Raw genomic sequence first — 21,628 nt, forward strand, 5'->3', positions numbered from 1 at the left:
AACTGCTTCGGCTATGAGGTGGTTATTTCTTCAACCCGTCTCGGAGGTGCTAAAAAAAGGTCGCAGTAAATTATTTTTTATAGTAGTGTCTGATCCGTAGCATTACCAATCCCTATTGGATGAAGATCGGTGTTGTTATCGAACATTTTTGGCACCTTTATGATTTATAACAATGATGCTACAGTAACCATTCGCTAATTATGATTAATCATAAATTAAATAGGCTCATTAGATTCGTCTCGCGATTTACAACTCATTCGTGCAAAAAGTTTTGTAAATAGACTTTATTTAGTAGTCAGAAATAGCAAGATTCCGTTTCAAAAAATTTTGACCAAATCAACTAAACGCAGCCTGACACAAAAATAGAATTTAGGCGATTGACTGTTCCGTCCATTAGGATGGCAGACAAAAAAAAACAAGATCGGTGACGAATTGCAATCAATCACCAAAAAAAAAAGTAAAAAACTCGACCTGCAATTCATCAACCAATTAAATGTACTTTCCTCTCCTTGAAATTCAAACAATGCATGCATCCAATGCAAACAGCTATCAAGCTATGCCCAGCTTGTTTCCTATAAATACATACGTGCTAGTGCCTAGTGCTACATGTTCCAGTAGGACATCTAGAAAGAGCAAGCCACACATCTCTTGCCCTAGTAGCTCCTTTCTCAAAAACTGGATCGTGGCGCCACGGATATGGATTGTCAAGACCAAGCTAAGGCCACGAGGGACACCAAGTTCTCGAGCTGCCGTGGCGTCTCCTTCGAGCTCAAGCCGTCGCCGCGCAGCTCATCTTTCACCTTCGAGGCCACCGATCGTCCAGTCCACCAGCCGCCGCCGCCCGCCCCGATGGTCCAACGGTGGATATCGTTACCTCGACCATTCAGCAGTGCATCCTCTAGGATGCATGCTGCGGCGCGGGGTTCTCACGCTTTTGGAAGGCCACAGAGCCGCCCAAGCAGCCACTTCTGCGACCTCGACGACGAGGAAACGGACGATGAGTCGGTCAGCGCCGTCCACGCCGCCGACGAGGAACTGGGCGTCGTCACGGCAGCCGGGGTCGCTGATGACACGCCGGGAAAGGCGGCGGCTGGCGCACGAGCACCGCCGAAGCCAGCGCCTTCCGAGCGCTCGAGGCTCGGCGTCATACTGCTCGACCAGGGCTTGTTCACCGTGTACAAGCGCCTGTTCGTGCTGTGCGTCGCGCTGAACATGGTGGGGCTCGTGCTCGCGGCGACCGGGCATTTCCCTTACGCCAGGGAGCACGCCGCCGTCTTCGCCATGGGCAACATCCTGGCGCTCACGCTTTGCCGCTCCGAGGCGGTGCTGCGGGTCGTGTTCTGGCTCGCCGTGACGCTCTTCGGCCGGCCGTGGGTGCCAGTCGTCGTCAAGACCGGCGTGACGGCCATCCTGCAGTCGCTAGGCGGCGTGCACAGCGGCTGCGGCGTGTCGTCGCTGGCGTGGCTGGTGTACGCGCTCGTGCAGGTGCTCCAGCACCGCGACGTGACGCCCGGCGAGGTCGTCGGCGTCGCGGCAGCAATACTCGGCCTCCTGGCGCTCTCGTGCATGGCCGCGTTCCCGCTGGTGCGCCACCTCCACCACAACGCGTTCGAGCGCACGCACCGGTTCGCCGGCTGGAGCGCGCTTGCGCTGCTCTGGGTCTTCGTCGTGCTCTCTGCTGGCTACGACCCAGCGACCGCCTCCTACCACCGGCTCACCGGCTCCGTCCTCGTCAAGCGCCAGGATCTCTGGCTCGCAGCCGCCATCACCTTCTTCACTTTCCTGCCATGGCTCACCGTGCGGCGCGTGCCGGTCAAGGTCACCGCTCGTTCCAGCCACGCATCGGTCATAACCTTCCAGGGCGGCGTCAAAGGCGGGCTGCTCGGTCGCATCAGCCGCTCTCCGCTCTCGGAGTGGCATGCCTTCGGCATCATCTCCGACAACGGGGACACGCACGCGATACTCGCCGGCGCGGTGGGAGATTTCACCCGGGCCCTCATCTCGGACCCTCCAACACACCTCTGGGTGCGAGGCGTCCACTTCGCCGGGCTGCCCTACCTCCTGAACATGTACCAGCGAGCGACCATGGTCGCGACGAGCTCCGGGATATGCGTGTTCATGTCGTTCCTGATGCAGCCCGGCCCGGCGGAGCTGTCGCTGGTGTGGGTGGCCAAGGGCATCGAGGCCAACTACGGCGAGGAGATGAAGGCGGCGGCGTACAGCAGCGAGAGGCTGCGCGGGCGGGTGATCGTGCACGGCACGGTGGTGATGGGGCGGCCGAACGTGGCGGCGCTGGCCGTGGACGCGGCGCGGCGCTGGGGCTCGGAGGTGGTGGTGGTGAGGAGCAATCCGGACGGGAGCAGGGACGTCGTGACGGGCTGCAACGAGGCCGGCATCCCGGCGTTCGGGCCTATCTGGGATTCTTGATCCCACATTGGAATGGACCACCAATAACTTTCGCGCTTTGGGTACCAAGTGAAAACATCAATTCGTTCGATAAATATTTGCTATCAATTTATATAGAGACCATTTATCAATTTCAGTCAATGATAACTCACACGCTTATTACAAAGGGAAAAGTTCGATTTACACCCTCTAACTATCGCAAAAATGATTTCCAACATTCAACTACAAAACAGGATAACATAAATTCTCCAACTACCAAAGTGATGCCGATGCTTGAAGATTCTAGAGTGATGCAAGTTGAGGCTTCCATGTTCGGTCAATAAAAAATATTTGTGCAGTCGTTGGGAGCTTAGAAGTATTTAGGGTTTGCTTGATTGGATACCAAAACGCAGCATTAGTTTATTGTATATAGGGTTTCATGCTTGGTAGCTAGTTTCAGTGCTAAGTTTATCCATACAACGCAGGATGCCATGACGATGCTTGTATTTTCATCATGAGACCTACATTTTTTCTAGCTTCACTATCACACTGTAGAGAGCCTTAAAGGCATATATTGGTATAGATCAGACCTGATCATCGCTGTCCGACCCGAAGAACTTGAGCTGACCCGCTAAAAAAACCGACCTGACCCGACAAATGTATAGGCCAGGTTCGGGTATAAATTTCATGAAATTTTAGTGAGAGATTTGAGCGTTCCATGAAATATGAAACAGATTCCACGACGGGTTTTTCGCTCACCATTAACGGATGGCTAACAACTATTTTTCAACATTTTTTGCTGTCGCAAACGTTGATTTTCGATATTGCAAATATTTCAAACAAATGTTGCAATAATATGTTCTAAGTGTTTCATTCGATATTATGTTGCATGCAACATCAGATAATGTTGCGATGAGAACTTTTATTGTTGGTACAACATCATATAATGTTGCGGAGGGAATTTTTATTGTTGGTACCGTCCGATGGTAGTGCCTAGATCGGATGTTCAGACACTAGCAGCTCCGTCGAGAGTATTGCAGCTTTCTCATACTTTTTTCTTTGTTTCACTCAGCTCCAGATCAGCTAGCAATTTGGAAGGGGAGATCGCCTCGGTGGCGGAGGTCGGGTAAAATTCAGAACCAAAGCAGCACGGATAACTAACCGAACTTCCCCTCTTTTTCGTTCTTTTGTCCTCAGTTTCTTTTGCAGTATAGTTGTACATATATACCTTATTTTCATTTTGCATTTATTTTTTTTTCCTTCTGTTCACTGTGAATCTTCACCAAGTTTGTAAAAGCGCAAGAAATGTTATAACTAGCATGTACTGTCATCAACACTCTTTGAATGGATGGGTTCTGCTAGACAACAGTTTCTCTGCCAAGCCCAGCACATCTATCAGATACATTATACAGATGTACTATAGCTAGGTCTGACAAAGATGCCTCTGCTTGGTACAAGTGATAATATTTGCAAAAGAACCAGCAGCCAACAAACTGGGACAGTTGAGTTAATTAGAAGACCGATCAAGCACCACTGATCTAGTCTAAGAAGTTGCAACACGCAAGCATACATACATACGGGAATACATCATTGAGATGCATGCGGCTGATTCTAGACGGAAAGTTGTTGCCAGGCTAGTCATACACAGATATATGCAGTCTCAATCGGTGAATTCTCTGCATGGTGGCTAGCTACCAGTACTGCTGATGTCTCGTGATCTACAGGTTCTTCCCTTCGTTCTCCTCAACAGCCTTTGCCTTGCGGTAATCCTTGTCTGTCCCAAACAACCTGAAACACGACAGTTAAAGGGCTCCGCATGTATGGTAGTTCATTCGACTCAACACAACAGTGCCAATGGAAACAGATTCGCACCAGTCCATGTAAACAAAAGTTGAGGCATAGTTCCCTGACTTAGTGTAGAGCACACGGTGATGGTAATCATGGAAGTCTGAGCTGTTCATGATAAAATTCCAGTAGTGTTAAATGTTGAAATTAAAACAATTCTTGTACCATCTGATACAACTACTTTTATGGGAGAATAATGCTCTAGCTAACTTACCCGCCATACAGTGGAAGGAAATTTGATGGGCTCCATGGGAAGTGGTAGCCACTGTGAGCTTCAACCGTCTCCAATACCCTCAACACCATCCAAAGCCATAGGGTGAACAAATGAGGGCCAGTAAGAGCAGGACCAATAACCGTGGCGAATCCCAAGAACAAAATTTCAGCAGGGTGGGCATATTCAGAAGTTAACCCAAAGGGTGTGGCATATCTGCACAGATTTGATATGTCATAGACTAGACTGATACAAAAACAACACCCATCTGCAAAGTAAGATGTAGTGAAGTGAAGCAATATTGCTTACTCGTGGTGGACACTGTGGACATGCTTGTATAGCCATTTCGTGTGCAGTGCTCGGTGCCCCCAGTAGAATATAAAATCCTCGAGTACAAAGTAGAAAAGAACTTGAGATACAACAACCGTCCTGCAGAAAACATAGGTAGCATGTCACATTTTGTTCTTCCAGTTGATGCTCATGCATAATAATGTGGGCTGAGTAAAAGGACAAGGGAATGAATCTCTACCAGTGTGGAAGAGGAAGAGAGCTCCTAAGGCCCATGAATTTGAAGGCAGGGTAGGAGAAAATCATGACAGGCAAGTTCACACAGACATGGTAGAGAATGAGCCGCAGGACGCATCTGTTTTGATAAGCAGAGGTGTTGCTTTTCTTCTGCAAACACGCACACATTTTTTTGTGTTGAGGAAACCAGATGCAGTAGTAGCAAGATTTGAAGTATAGGTGCTCAATGATTTTACTTAGCTCCAACACATGAAACATTATATCACCAAAAAATAAAGGAGAAAAGGACAAGTTACTCTCGAACGCTATAAACTGGGAACAGAATCTCAGAGCAATGCATGTTCTCTTTGACGGTGAGATCCAGGCATCACATTCCAGTGTGAATCGTAACAGAAATTCTAGGTAAATAGTATTAGTCCTGGGTGGTGCCTACTTTCATATGGAACATGTCAATGCCAATTGCTAGGGAAAGCCAAATTAGATTCGTGAACAGAAGAAACAATACTACTGCAAGGTCCAATAGATCGCGCATACTACACCCCGAGCGCTGCCTGTAGCAAAACAAAAGGACTACCTGGATCTTGTACTTGGCGAAGAGGCCGAACCGCTCGAAAAGGAGGGAGGGGAGGCCGGAGAGGAAGAAGGCGGTCTCGTGGAGCAGGAAGGTGACGACGGTGGCGAGTTGGAACTCGGTGAAGTTGGCGATCAGGAGCTGCACGCATCGTTTCCCGAACAGCGGAGACACGGAGTGAGCAGAGAGAGCAGAGATATGGCGTGAGCCGAGAGAGCAGACGGAGTGGGAGAGAGAAAGGATAATGTGGGCATACCTGCCAAGCGGACTCCAGGGCGGACACGGGCGCCGCCATTGTAGGATTGATCGCGGGGTTGCGCCCTTGCCGCCGGCCCGGCGAAGAAGACGAGGTGGAGGAAAGCGGATTGGATCCTCCCCCCCCCCCTACTCTCAGCTCTGAGGGCGACGCGGGTGCTCCGTTTCTGCGGTCGTGCTGCCGGGCTCCGCCTCCCCGCGCTGAGGTAGCGGATCTCGGCTGCGGCGCTCGGCGGCCGCGGCGCAATGGATCTCGGTAGAGGTGGAGATCTCGATCGAGCGGGAGGGGGCGGCAGAGGCAGCCAGCGGCGAGGATAGAAAATCGCGAGGGGGGGGGGGGGGGGGTTGTGCGGGGGGGCTGCTGGGGGGGTGTTGTGCGTGGGGGCTGCTGCGCGTGTGATGAACTGATGACGGCCGGCTGCGTGCCTGTCAGCCTGTGTCTCTCTCGCGCACGCACGTCTGCTGGACTGATGGGGATGGGGCGAATCGAACCCTAGGCGGCGGGCGGACACACATGGGCTTTCTTGGGCCTTTGGACCGTTTCGGTAAATGCCACGGATAACTGACAGATGCTACAGCTGGTTTGGCCGAACCGAGCCAGCAACGCCGCCAGCTTTCTTGTCTGTCTCGGCGTAGTACTAGCTCTACTAGCACTCCGAGTATATTTAGAAATGTATATATTTTTTCATTACAAACTACATATTACTAGGTATAGATGTCCAAATGGACCGTATTAGATGGGCGGCACGGGACATCGTGTCAATAAAAACACGACACGAACACGACACGACACGATAAGTTTAGTGTCAATGCCAGCACGAACACGACATAGTATATTGTGTGGGCCAAACCCCCAGCACGCAGTGACGGCACGGACACGACACGAATAATAGGCCGGCATGAGCCTGGCACGATATCGAACTAGCAGTTACCAGCCCAACTAACCATTAGATCCCTTCCACCCCGGCAGCCCATTAATGGCCCACTACAGCAGCGGCCCGGCAGCACATAAGGACCTCCCCTCCTCCCAAACCCTAACCCTCGTTACCCTCTCCCTCAAGTCGCCTTGTCCCGCCCGGCCGCCGCCACGGGCACGGCGTCCCGTGCCACTCACCGTCCCCGCCGTAGGCGCGGCCTCCCGCCCTCCACGCCGCACGCATGGCCGGCGCCTCTCTTCCTCCCGGCGATGCATCCCGTCACCGAGACCCCCGCCGGCCCTCCCACCTCCCTCGTCGGCTCGCCATCTCGGGCACCGCCGCCGCGACCCTCTCGCCCCTCGCCGTCGCGAGCGGGCGCCGCCGCTGCGCCCTCCTCGACCCTCGCCGTTGCAGGCGTCACCGTCGCGCCCTCCTTGCCCCTCGCCGTCCCAGGCGCCGCCGTCACGCCCCTCGTCGTCCTGGGCGCCGCTGCCGCATCCTCCCCTCCTCTCGCCTTCCGGTCGCCGCCGACTGAACCGGGTCCGGGCCGGCACGACCACGCCGGGCCAATAGTGCCGTCGTGCCGGCACAGCACGATTGCGTCTGCATCGTGCCGTGCCTGGGCCGCGGCGCCAGCATGGCGTGACGACATAACACGGCACGATTAACCGTGCCCACCGTGTCGTGCCCAAACCGTGTCGTGTTTAACCTTGTTCGTGCCGTGTCGTGGTAGGCCGCACGTTTGGACATCTATAGTACTAGGCTACTAGCTATCCGAGTATATTTAGAAATGTATATACTTTTTTCATTACAAACTACAACTCACGCACATCTACCTTTATAAACTCAGAAATGCAAATTCTATCGAAACTTCTAGCGCCTGGACATCCGATCAAGGATTCTAACATTGGACGGTTGAAAAGCTGAAAAAACCAGCTACAACATGCGTCACATGTCACATGTTGCATGCAACATGCAAAGAATAAAATTTCTGAAACTAAAGTTCCACACATCAAAAAGACCCATCGCAACATTTGTGAATATTTCGAGCAATGTTTCATTGGAAAAAATTCTTTTAATCAAAACATCTTGCAACACCTTGTGCAACATTATGAAGTGTCGCATCTATATTTCTAGTAGAGTAAAATACACCAGAGGTCCATCTACCTTTAATAGGGTGTCATTTAGGTTCAACAACTTTGAAATTGTATTTCTGGGTTCATAAACTTATAATTTGTGTCACTTAGGTCCACAAATTCTGAAAGCACATTTCTAGGTCCATAAACTTGTAATTTGATTCACCTAAGTCCATATCCCTTCACCTAGCCTTCATGCAATGATATCGCACCAACATGAATCTACACAGTGCCCAAATATTGCTGGAGTTTCAACAGAAGTGTGAAACTTGAGCCCCCATTTCTACTCAAGAGCATAGGGAGAGGTGAGAGGAGAGATGAAAGATTTATTGAGATGTTATTGATATGTATTAGGATTCAAACGGTGTTTCTGGACTGTAATTGATGAGTTATGCAGCTTAGATATAGATATGACCCCATAATATGGGTGGAGAGGAGGATGTGATAGCTTGGGAAAGGTGGACAAAGTCATAGAGGGACTTAGCATCATGTATAATATGGTAGGGGATATTATGTCCTCCATGGCGCGGGTGGCCGCATATGGTGGCGCCAAGTGCTGTGGCGAAAAATCTTGTGATGAAATTAGACATATGTCAACCCAAAGTAGTTCTCGGTGAGGGGTTAAAAGATATTCATGGACAGTGTGATTTGAGGGTGAGCTTTGTGAGCGGTCTATGAAGTTCATGGATTGTCTAAAAATTAAAGTTCATAGATCTAAAAATGCACTTTCGGAGTTTATAGAACTAAGTGACACAAATTACAAGTTTATGGACAAAAAAATACACTTTCAGAGAGTAAGGACCTGTGCTTTCAAAGTTTATGGACCCAAGTGACATAAATTATAAGTTGATGGGTCTAAAAATGCACTTTTAGAGTTTTTGGACCTAAATGACACACCCTAACAAGTTAGTTGACCTCAAGTGCATTTTACTCTTTCTAGTATTATCTAATGCAAGATCTAAATTTTACGGTTGCAACGTCCTGAACTTAGAATAAAATCATCATTCACCTTCAGTTAGAAAATCATTGTCAACCATGCCACATAAAAAAATTTCACTACTGCAACCACTACTACAAGAAAACATTAACCGTGACCTTTAAAAAGGCCTTCGGAGGCGGGCATGATGCCTATGATTAACCGAGATGGTTATGTTTTCATTAACCGAGGTGGTTACAAAAAACCGACTCACAAAATCAATTAACAAAGGCGGGTGCATTAAAATGTCCACCTCGGGTAATAGACATTAACTAAGGCAGTAGTTTTAACGTAAACGCCTCATTTAATATATCCGTTTCAGATAATACTGGCCCATCTTGGGGCCTAGACAGCCCATCTCGGCTCGATACGTCGCTCAGAGTATATAAGTAAGAGTTAGGGTTTCTCTCCACCCTCTCCCAGCTGCCCCTCTGAAAGGCCCTTGTTTGGTTTTGGTAATTGAGTGACAACTTAGGTGGACTAATAAGTGTTTATGTCGAGATACACAGGAGATTAGTCCACACAAAGACACTAGTATGAGCGACATGTGCCATGGAGGAGAAATGGCTAAGGGTTGATGCTATGCTCATATAGTGTGATGGAGGAACTCATTGCATATGAGACATGACATGGAGTTATGTGACCAAAGTGGAGAAGATCAAGACAAGGCTTTGCTTGATGGACCGGTTGCAATGGAGAAGGACAAGTCAAGGCTTTGAAGCGAGGGACCGCGAGGCGGTGAAGCTTGGGCAAGATTTGGCGCCGATGGACCGAGGCAACGGTGAAGAGCGAGCAAGGTCAAGATCGATGGACCAAAGAGGTCATGTGATGATATGGAGTGGATCATATCATTCAAGGAAGATCAAGCCAAGTGTTGACTCATGATGATGATCAAAAGGCTTGATGGAGTTTGGTGCTTGTGTGGCATCAACATTTGGGAAGATGAAATGGAATGCACAAGGCAAAGGTATGACTTGTAGGGCATTTTATTTTACTGGTCAAAGGTTGTGTAGAGAAGTGCATGACCGAATTTAGGATAGATGGCCGTACTATCAAGAGGGGCAAACTTGTTTGCATATCGGTCATCTAGTGCCACTTGAGCGATCTAACATTGCGATGTTGCTAGGATCGAGTGGCGTGGTGAGATCAAGTAAAAGTTCTTTGAAAATGATTGTGAAATGCTAACACACATGCACATGGTGTTGTTCACGTGGTGGTGTTGGCACATTTGCAAAGGAGAAAGAGTTGGAGTTGATGTTTATCAACTTGGGGAAGCAATAAAGGCTTTTCGGTGTTCTTCGGAGATTAGGTTGGCTCTTGGAGTGAAATACTGCTTTGATCAATTGTGTTTTGGATCAAATATTCAGTTGGGTTGTGTAGCCCTCTGAATAAGCTTTCCATAGAGTCCAAGATCAACAAATTTGGGCATTGGAGTTAAGAGTTTTGGCCGTTTTACCGAGGTACATTTCTGCTGGAAATAGACCCGCGGACGGTCCGCTCCTTGGGGGCGGACGGTCCGCTGTTATCTCGGATGAGCTCGAACAGAACAGTTTTTGGCTCTGTTGGTGGTCCAAAATGAACTGCGGACCGTCCGGTCCATGGGGGCGGACATTCCGCCTTTAAAAGCTGAAACGGGCGCAGAAACTTGGTAGTTCTGTCTTGGGTGTCCAAATTGTACTGCGGACGGTCCGGCCCTTGGGGGCGGACGGTCCGCCTCCTACTGAAAATTCTGGGACAGAAACACTGCGGTTTCTGTGTGTGCTCACTTTTTGAACGGCGGACGGTCCACCCCTGGGGAGCGGACAGTCCGCCGGTCACTTCCAGATTTACTCAGAGACGTTTGCAAATCGGTTGGTTCGAAATTTTGAACCGTGGACGGTCCGCCCCAGGGGTGCGGACAGTCCGCCCGGGGCTGTAACGGTCGACTCTGACACATAATCATTGCAGTTCTAGCCGTTGGTTTTGAATGGCGGATGGTCCGGTCTTTGTGCGGCGGACAGTCCTCGAAAACTCTGTTTTCACGGGATTTGAGTGTAACGGCTAGTTTGGGGCCTCCCTCTATAAATAAACGGTGTGGCCGGCCATTTGATGTTGCCGAGCACCTTGGGGACTTGGTGTCCATGTGTGAGAGTGCTTGAGAGCCCTCTACTCACTCTAACTTGATAGTAATCATCCGATCGAGTGAGAGAGCGATTCTAGTGCGAATGCTTTGAGAGATTGCATCGAGTGGCACTAGGTGATCGTGTTGCAAGCCGGTGTGCTTGTTACTCTTGGAGGTTGCCACCTCCTAGACAGCTTGGTGGCAAGAGGTTCCGTTGAAGCCCGTAAGAAGATTGTGCGGTGCTCCGGAGAAGAGATTGTGAGGGGTATTGTGCTCACCCCGTGGGAGCCGCGAAGAGCAACTCTAGTTGAGCGAGACGTGAAGAGCAACAAGTGGTCCGGCCGGATCATGTGCTAGAGCTCGGTGTGAGCACTCCGCGTGGGAGAGTGTGACTTGAGAGTCACCACTAGCTAGAGGATCGGCGGCAACCTTGGAGCTTGTCTCAACGGGGATTAGCTTGGTGGCAACCAAGTGAATCTCGGGATAAAAATCACCGTGTCAATCTTGTCTACTCTTCTCGGTGGTTTGCATTCTCCAAATCATAAGCCTTGTATTTACATTCATCTATATCTTGTGCTTGCGTAGTTGCTCTCTAGTGATTAGTTAGCTTGTGTAGTTTACTAATCTCTTCTTGCTTGTGTAGCTAGAAGATGAGATCCTAGTGTAACTAGTTAGCTTGTGTAGCTTAATTAGTAGCTCGTGCTTAGATTGTGTAGCTAATCAAGTTGAGCTCTTGGATTTGGATTGTGTATCCTTGTCCTTGAGCATCTAGTGAGCTTAGGTTTGCTTTTGTGCTTTTGCTCATTAGAATTGTGTAGGAGCTCCCCCGGTTTGTGAAGTACTGGTGCTTAGACTTGTGTGACTTGGCATTAGAATTGTTAGGAGAGCTCTTACTAGCTTGGCACTCTATTTGCTTTGTGTAGGATCTTTTTGGAGGTGCCTTAGAGTCATAGTTAGAGGGGTGAAGTCTTGGCTAAACGAATAGTTTCAATTCCGCATAAGTTTCGGTTAGCTGCCGCAATTAGTTTTAGAAAGGACTATTCACCCCCCCTCTAGTCCACCTTCTCGACCCTACACCCTCCCTCTCCCTCTATCCTCCCTCTCTACACAGCAGCAACGGAGGCTACGAGCCGGCGCCGCGGCTCCGTCCCCTCCCCTTCATCCTCGGCGGCGGGCGGGGCTCCCTCATGTTCCCTTCATTCTCGGCAGCGCTGGGAGCAACAGCGGCGGCTAGCGGTCGGTGCAGCCGCTCCACCCATGGATCGTCTCGGCGGGCTCGTGGATGAGCTTGGCGGGGTTATCTACGAGCTTTCCTTTTTTTTCTATCAATTAACCGAGGCGGCAGACAACTGTCTCGGAAAATAGGTCATTTACCGTGACCTTTGGTCCGAGGCGGTTGCGAAAAATGCCTCGGTTAATAATTTTTACCCGCCTAGGTTAATAATTATTGTAGCAGTGAATATCAGCAAACACTACTCAAAACATTTTCAAATACCTACTGCAACATCACAAAATCTAGATGCTACATCGATGACTGGTGCCTTTCATAATGGCGTTTTCTTCCTCCTAGAGCATGATAGCAGTCACAATGGAGTCTTCCCCGCCGCTTTCCACCTGCGCTGCTAGCACCTACTGGCTGCCACCGCCGTCGCCTTCCACCTGTGCTGCTAGCACCTACTGGCTGCCACCGCCGTCGGCCTCGCCATCACGCACCTCGGCCCTTTGTGTGCCCTTGTGCCTACCAGCCGCTGCAGGCGTCGGCATTGCATGCTGCTGACCCCACCATGCGCCCGTGCCTGCCGGCCTAACTGCTGTGTGTTGTGCCCCCGTGAATCGCGCGGTAGGGAGAATGGTGTGTGCGGGTGATTTTTTTCCCGAAAAAACGATAAGGAAGGATGGTCCGAGAGAAAAGATTACTCCCTCTGTCCTGAAATATAAAACATTCTAATATTTTTGAAAAATTAAAGTTTTTCAAGTTTGACCAAATTTTTAGAGAAAATCATAAAAATTTATGTGACCAAATAGATATATTATAAAAATATATTTAATTCAGGACGGAAGGAGTATGTGGGTAAAGAGAAGGAGAGGAAGCCGCAAGATATGTGGAGGAGAAACTATCACGTGGAGCGTCCGAAGCTAGTCTACACATCAAATGTCAGAGTCCAAACAATACCAAAATTCTATTCCTATGAGTATCCTTGAAGAAATGTATATACCTCCAATGATGAATTCCTGTCGTGTTAAAAAGAATGAAGAGACACTCTTTCATCAATTTGGCAAACATGGAGATTTAATTTGTACTAGATATTTATGCACAAATCAAAAAAAAAACTAATGCTATTACAGTCACCGGAAGCAACACTACTACATAAAAGATTTGTAGGGGCGGTCAAATAGCATTTTTAGGGGCGGACTCTGGACACGTTGCTAGTTTTTACTGCTAAAAATGGTATTTGCAGGCGCATGTATGTTACCTGCTACTGAAAATCCATTTCCAGGGGCGGGCCAAGCCCTCATCCACCCCTGAAAATACATTTTTAGAGACGGATCGTTCCTTAACTCGCCCCTACAAATCGATTTTCAGAGGCGAGTAACCCCTTCACCTGTCCAAAAAATAAATTTGTAGGAGCGGGTGAGTAGATCACCAGCCCCTTAGAAGCCGATTTAAAAAACAAAACTGCGATGTCGTGGGCGCTGCCTGCACCAAACCACCACGGGCCCCACCTCCGAGCGCTGGTGGGCCACGGCGGGCCGCCCCGCATGCTCGGCCACCCCACGCCGGCGGGACGCCGCTGCAGGCTCTCCACCATCAAGTGTAGGATGCGCGCCGACGGCTGCGCGGTGCAGCAGGCACTGGCCACGGAGGCGGCGGCGTGGTCTGCAACGCCTAGTCCTCCGACCGGATTTTGGTGATAAGGCTGCAGATGATGGAGATGATGCACTCGAGATCTGCAAAAGCCAAGTTGAAGGAACAATTCCCCATCCAAAAGCAAGCAAACCAAATCTTGAATTGGAATAGAAGAGCAAAAAACGTGCAAGCAAGCAAACCAAATCGTGAATTGAAATAGAAGAGCAAAAACGGTGCCTTTGTACGGGACATAGGGGTGCGGGGACATAGGGGTGGTAATGAGCCATGCCTCTAATACTTTCTTCACAATCCTATTAAGTCCATAATTTGTTTAGCTCAAAATTGTATAATATTAGAGTCCGACTTTTTTAGGGACCGATCCTAAAATTATCTAAACTAAAAAGTAAGGTCCTTTACCACCCCTAACGGGACGCCATATCGAGCTTGAGGGAGGCCATATCGAGAGCCAGCGCCCGCACGAGGATGTGCTCCTGCTCCTTAAGGCAGAAGCGAGTGACCTCGGGGTCGACGAGCTCCGAGCCAGCATCAGCACAGGCGAGCTCCGTGATGAAGCACACCACGACCAGCATGGGCTCCGCCGCCTCCGTCGCCATCTTCTTGTTCATTGGCCATGCCTCCGTGCTCCTCGCCTGCAGCCTCGTGTTGCGGTCGCTCCACGCCAGGAACGGCTCCTGCAACCTCACCAAGCTGCCTGAGGCCACCTGCTTTGCTGCCTGTTGGCGGTTTGTTGACGGTCTAATTTGACATGTTTTGACCATCAACTCTGGCACAAAAACTATGCATAAAGATGGAATAAATGGTTGCATAGGATCAAATACTAAGGAATTCCAAATATACTGGTTTAAAATTGTATGCATGTGAATTTGAGCTAATATTGAAGCTATGTGGCAGGTCACGATCTAAGGTACAAAAATTCAACGAATCAGAGCGCGACGTGTGTCATCACATGGATCAAAGGGCCCACCAGAGAAAGAAAACTGACATTACAGAGGATTAGGCACGTGTCAATGCAAAGGGGACCCACTTGGAAGCTTCTTGACCAAAAGTGGTGGCCAGAGATGGGGCCCACTGGTCAGTGACCCCACTGGTCGGTCGAACAGGGGTTGTCAACCTTCATCTTTGGCCTCCAGCTTCCTAGTAACTTCATAACGTCGGTTTGATGTGCCTCCCTTGCTGCAAACACCGCGTGGAGAACCCCTAGCTCCTCCCTATAAATACAAGAGACGACATTCTATATATGGTATAACGACTGTCTGTCTATTGCAAAAGCGAGACATAAGGACTGACTGAACGTTACTAATCTTTAATGATTGATCTTTTTTCTGACGCAATTTTGGTATTTTAACAACCCCATGCGACGCTAAATTAAAGATGGGCTATGGTGCGGCTATCTACCCCTAAGGTAGCCTACTCGATCTCATTTTCTTTTACTGAGGGAAATTAAAGTGCGTCTCCTAGCTCATTGATAATTTGCTGCGAAATTCATCATCTCATTTTTTTCAAAAGAAAAATGTATTTTGCACGTCTTCGATATCCTTTCTTTTTAATCCCTTTCACTTGCTAACCACTCAAAAAGCTAAGACATCAATGCCGCTTGAAAGTGGCCTTTATATGAACCTTGCTAGTTTCAAAAAAAAAAGTATGGCTAGCTACTTCGCGCCTTAATTTTAATCATATTCATGAGGGGTATTGTGGAGGATTAATTCTTGGTGCTGTCTAAATAAAAGCTCGGGCATTAATTTGTCTCCTTCCAAATCTCGAGGAAGATTCCATGGTGCGTCTTGCAACTAAGGATGAAAACAGAAAAAATCTCGTCCTGTCCCGCCTGTATTTCTACATTTGTTCTGTCCATTTCCGTATTTATGGAAAAATACAGAAATGGGAGGTGTATCCCGCCCGTATTAGCGGGATCCCATTTTTAGCCGGGATAATCTCGTATTAGTCCCGTATTTATAAAATCCAGGAAAAAATAATAGGCACATCATATATCCTCTCATATTTCTCAATATCAATACATGTACTTCACGATTTAATCATAGGAAACAAGAAACATTGATCATATTTTTGAAAAATAGCTTGTGTAAAGGAGTGTCTAGTGTTATATTCATGTAAAGCGAATGATGATTAAATAATAATGCATTCTGGTAGATTTTCCGGCTCCCGCCTGTTTCCATAACCGCCGTTTCCGTTCTCGTACTCGACTATTCCGCTCCCACTCCCGTTTTCCGTAATAAAAAAGGAAACAGAAATGGCTGAGTGATTTTCCCGCCCATTCCCATCCGTTTTCATCCTTTCTTGCAATGTTAAGATGTTTATCCACCACTCATGCCCTCCAAATCCTCCTAGCTAGTTGCCCTAGCTAGCTATATATATCAAACTCATCATGCATGCATGACACGCCACGCATTGTGTTAGCCAACAGCCCAACACAGTTACTCCCAACACCACCCATTGCAATGTTAATTATTACCACATGTAAAACGGTAATGTATATAGCTAGCTAGCCGTTGGATTGTTTAAGTTTTTGATGAAGGTATGCATATGCATTATATTACAGATGGACCGACGAGGACGACCATATACGATAATTACTAATTATAAAACAATAAAGAAAAAATAGATTCATTCGATCGATCCTGAATCTTCTTCTAGCAAGCAAACAAAAAACACAGAAGAATATATATATATATATATATATATATATATATATATATATATATATATATATATATATAGACACACACACATCGAATTAAATATCGGAATGAATAGGGAAAAATTATTTCCTACCCCCAGCCTCCCAGGGAGTAGTAATTCGCGTGTGTATATATATATATATATATATATATCTAGATATAATCGCATAATCATGCACAAAAATATAATGCATGAATTAAAAACATGCAGTGGGTATGTCTAGAGTACGTAGACTAGTGTGTATATATGTGACGCCGATCGATGATGGCGCTAGCTAGCTGAGAAATACGTAAAAAGTCACCAATAATTCAAGTTAGCACATGGTTGGATGAACTTGGTGGTGGCAAAAACACACATCCGTGTGCTCTTCGCTGGTTGGCCAGACCTCCGAATGGTGAATCGCTGACATGGCTGGACAGAGAATGGAAAAGGGTCGACGACATGGCTGCCAGTGGCAATGCATGCGTGCCAGCCGGCCAGCACGCAGTGGCGGCCGGACTGCGATGACTAGACCTGGATGAGGCAGAGCTTTACATGCATGCATTGTCCGTCGTGCATGCGCGCCTTTCGAAATGTGACAAGTGCTGTACTAGACACACAGACACACATATATAGCAGCAATGCAAGACGAGTGTAAAAAGTGGCGTCTCGATTGATCGGTCGTGGATCAGTCTATCTCTCCATGCATGCTGCACTACGATGCTAGAGGTACTGTAGCAAGACGTACGTACGTTGCACAAGACGGAGAAAATAAGTAAGGAAGGGAGAAAAGAGCTAAGCTAGCTTACGACGACTAACGATAGTTCAGTGGCGGAGCTTGAACACTAAATCAGGAGGACGTAGTAATTAAACTGCTAATCTGATGAACAGTGCCAAAATTACTGTTCATTTAGTGTTGGGGGGGAGGGGCATGGCCCCCTTTGGCCACAACTAAGCTCCGCCTACCTCCCCTGTATCTGTCACTTGTGTAGCTAGCATGCTAGAGGATCCGGATCCCATATGCAGCTAGTAGGCCGAGTTGGTACGGTCGCTGGCCTGGCCAGGATATATATTGTGCTAGCTCGATCGAGACCGACGTATGATGCACGACGGATGGATATGCATCAGAGTCACACGCATCCACTGCTCTTGAAAGCTAGCTAAGCTAGCTTAGGTACACTCCCCTACTACCTATCTACCTATCTACCTACCTACTTGATTGTCCTCGATCGATCGATCTGTCTTGTTGCATGCATCCACTTGTTGGTACGTCGGTCTTTAATGGTTGGTGATCCATGGCGATGGATCGAAAAGATTCCGAGAAATGGTGGAGCGAGCTCTTGCTAGTTGCTGCTACTGCCCTTTCAAAAAAACAAGGGCGGAGGCTGTTGACGGTCCTTAAGTTAGAAATAGAGCCGTCAACTCTTGTATCTTTTCATGTTAATCAATCATCAAACTTAGTTGTAGGGTTTAATTCTAACAAGTTCCACAAGCTTTGGTGAATCTTTGTTTGCAGGGACCCATAAGTTAAATAAGGAGAAAACAAACACAAGACGCAACACAAATGCACAAAAGATCATATCCTGCATCACACTTACAAGATGGGCCCATTTGACAGAGCAAACCGACCAACCAAGCCCCGGCACCGACGTACCTGACAGAGGGACCCACCTAGCAGTGACCCACGCAAAAGCGGTGACGAGAGGCGGTAAGGGGGGTTCGGCCGAACCTACCCTGAAGGCCATCCAGGTGCAATTTGGTGGGAAGATCATTCTTATCCTTTAGAAGTTGGTTTGCAATGTTTCCATGTAAAGGAATGGCAGGAACCGACCGCCAAGGCTATAAAAGGAGCTCTCCCTCACCCCTCTCACACACACCTACACTTGAGCTTCAACTTCTCCATCGTATTCTTGTAGTAGTGTCCCTCTAGGTGTTCTCCACCTAGTTGAATATTTAGAAAAGAGGAGGAGAGTGAGAGGAGAAGAGAGGAGGAGGTGCCGGGTTTGTCGGAGCCTCCCCAGCTTTTGTACCTCTACAGATCCAATTCAACTCGAGTTTCATCCAGGTTATCATTCGGTATTTTTGAGTTTATTATTTGTCTAAATTTAGTTCTTGCTTTATTTCACTTACAGGAATTCCGCTCGACCGAGTGCTCCATTCCAGGTATTGGGTTAGAGTAGTGATGATTAGCATAGACGTGGTGTCTAGGCTTGTGATTACCTGAGTTTGCGCCCAACCCCACGGATAGTTGTGGTAGCATCGGAGGTGACAGCTCTGACCAGGCCTTTGTATTCCACCACGTTCAGGTTGGTGTTTTCATAGGGCTATTGGCAGCCTGACCCCGATTACCGTTTCCCAGTCTTTTCGAGGATCGGAAAGGTTCCGTCACTCCGAAGTAAGTGAAGTTTAGTGAGCCTTACCCTTTAGCGTATGGTAATCTTAGAAGTACCTTTGGAGACCCTCTCTTCCTATAAAAAACATTCTTTCTATCTTCTCTTTGGGTGACCTTGGCCCCTCTCTAGTTCACTTCTCATTCCCCGTGGAAATCAATACCTAGGAATACTCCGGTGAAATCTACAGCGGTATCCGTGCGCTTGCGGATTTATCTGTTTGTGTTAGCTTATACCAACAGAGGCTAATATCGAAATGGTAGAGCGAGCTCTAGCAGATTCATGCATGCATGCATGTAAGAAGAGACTGATCAACGATCCATCATCGATGGTGGGGCACTGGGGCTAGCTGTGGCTCATCATTATCGATAGATCGATCGAGATCGATCGATCGATCGATCGATTCAGAGATGTTGCGTGTGTTGGATGTTGCATGCGTAGACGAGCAGCAAGCTAGTGCGCTGAGACAGCAGGCATTCCAGCATCGAAGTGGGCTCTTCACCTCTCTTGTTTACTTGGAGCTTGAGAACTCTTCTTAGGTGCTTAGGTGGCCTAGGAGTGTAGGAAAATTAGGCAGAGAGTGAGGAGAAGTCGCGGAAGTGACGGGCCTGTCGTCACTCTTCTCCACTTGTATCTCGACGGATGCTTATCGGCCATTGTAACTGTTCGTGGCTTCTTCCGTATTCAGTAATTTTAAATCAAGTTTAGTACTAGTTCCTAACTGTTTACTAGATTGAGTGTTCACTAGTAATAGTGGGTTGCTATAGTCTAAGACTCCCGATAAAGATGGATGTTCTTGGCTAGGACTAGAGTTAGTAAACAACAGTGTAGACGTGGTGCCTGAGTAGAATTTACCATTCGATTGTTGTGGCATCACATGGTTTGTAGAGTTAGCCTGTAGGTGGTGACAGTCCTGTTTTGTATCATTATAATCCTCCACGTTGTCATTATAATCCAGGTGATGCTAATAGCCCAAAGTAAACAGCTAAACTTAGGCTTCTCTTGTCTTAAATCTTGAATCTGAATAGTACTCTACACCCTTGATCCTATCGATGTTGTGTCCTTGGATGAGCCTGAACCGTAAATAACGTACTCATGTTCTCTTGGATTAAATAAGTCTTGGAATACTCTGAGGTGAAAACTACAACGGTATCCGTACGCTTGCGGATTCTTTCGTGACTCTCAAATATACCAACACTGCCATACGACGCCGGCCACCTGCGCCATCGACCTGAGCCACCACTGGCCACATGCGCCACCAGCCCAAGAGCAGTAGGAAGGAGATAATATGAGAAAGCGTGAGGGAGAAATGTGGGAAGAGATAAGGGAGAGAGACGGAGAAGAGATAAGGGAGAGTGAGAGAGGGAAGGGATAAGTGAGAGAGACGAGTAAGTTGCGGATCGATGACGTGGATGGATTTTTAGGTGCGGATCGATGACGTGGACCACAAAAAGAACTGCAAAGCGGACTGTCTACCGTACATGGGCGGACCGTCCGCCCTTGAAGAAGTTCGGACATCCGAACGCCTGCACGTCCACCTCCACCCGCCCCTACAAACAATTTCATGAGGCGGATGACGCCCCACTCGCCCCTACAAACATTTTTTTTATTCTAAAATTTTGTTAAATGAAAACATATAGCTAAACACGTCAAAAAAGTGAAAATTTTGCCATAAGCCTATTATGACATAAAATTTAACAAAACTATCAAAAACTAGATTTCAGCGTATATAATGGTTAAGAGTGTGAAACAATAATGTATAACTCACTCACTCTACTCTCTCTCATACAATTCAAGACTTACTTTGTGCTTTCCACAATCATAATCTTTATATACATTGAAATATGCTTTTGATATTTTTCTTTCTTATTCTATAGATCAAAATAGGCATATGGTACAAATTTCACTTTTTTAATATTTTTATTTAAAAGGATTTCTAAAATAAATTTAAAAATTATTTGTAGGGGCGGGTGAGGAGGTGACCCGCCCCTTAAAATATAATTTTTAGGGGCGGGGCCACCCGTCTCCAACCCCTTAAAATAATTTTTATTAAAATTCCAAAATTTTATTAAAATAAAAATATATAGCAAAACATATCCAAAAAAGGTGAAATTTTTACCATAAGCCTATTGTGATATGTAGAAATTTACAAAAAATATCAAATCTATATTTTAGCGTATGTAATGATTAAGAGTGTGAAACATAGTGTATAATTCACTCACTCTACTTTCTCATACAATTCAAGACTTACTTTGTGGTTTCCACAATCATAAATATTATATACATTGTAATATGTTTTTGATCTTTTTCTTGTTCTATAGATCAAAATAGGCCTATAGTACAAATTTCACATTTTTATGCGTTTTGCTATTTTTGAATTAAATGTATTTCTAGAATAAAATTTAAAACTATTTGTAGGGGCGGACGAGGGGGTAACCTGTCCCCTAAAAATGCATTTTTAAGTGCGGGTCGGTTGCTACAGTAGTTCCGCTCTATTTGTAGCAACAGATCAAATTTTGATCTGCCTCTAAAATAAATTTGGGGTATTCCGACAAATCATTTTTGTAGTAGTGCAAGTATCTTATATTACGACGAGACCAAGTGCATTTAACAACGATCAAACATCCATATAAAGAAGTACTCTATATAGACATTGCAGGTTCAACACGGGCTCGCATGAACCTTTTTTTGTCAAGTCATAAATCTATCCCTAGGTATGCATAAGTTCTCTTGACTTTTTTTTAAGCAAGTAACATAAGTTCTCTTGACTT

At 47.2% G+C, this 21,628-nt stretch overlaps 2 protein-coding genes across 2 annotated transcripts; one reads left to right on the forward strand and one right to left on the reverse strand.

Moving 5' to 3' along the window:
* The first annotated feature begins 696 nt into the window (after positions 1-696).
* LOC120674855 (adenylate-forming reductase 06235-like) lies at positions 697-2,549 on the forward strand. Its single transcript, XM_039955961.1, has one exon. It carries the CDS (start codon positions 697-699, stop codon positions 2,425-2,427), a length of 1,731 nt encoding a protein of 576 aa, XP_039811895.1. The 3' UTR covers positions 2,428-2,549.
* Positions 2,550-3,707: 1,158 nt separating this feature from the next.
* LOC120673040 (very-long-chain aldehyde decarbonylase GL1-11) lies at positions 3,708-6,127 on the reverse strand. The gene is made up of 7 exons (XM_039953724.1): positions 5,794-6,127; positions 5,541-5,678; positions 4,971-5,116; positions 4,751-4,870; positions 4,445-4,657; positions 4,258-4,338; positions 3,708-4,173 (listed from the first exon to the last, which is right to left on the reverse strand). Exons 1-7 carry the CDS (start codon positions 5,830-5,832, stop codon positions 4,104-4,106), a joined length of 807 nt encoding a protein of 268 aa, XP_039809658.1. The 5' UTR covers positions 5,833-6,127; the 3' UTR covers positions 3,708-4,103.
* Between the last annotated feature and the right edge of the window lie 15,501 nt (positions 6,128-21,628).

The sequence above is a fragment of the Panicum virgatum genome, chromosome 5N, assembly GCF_016808335.1.
Source record: "Panicum virgatum strain AP13 chromosome 5N, P.virgatum_v5, whole genome shotgun sequence".
Classification (NCBI taxonomy): Eukaryota; Viridiplantae; Streptophyta; class Magnoliopsida; order Poales; family Poaceae; genus Panicum; species Panicum virgatum.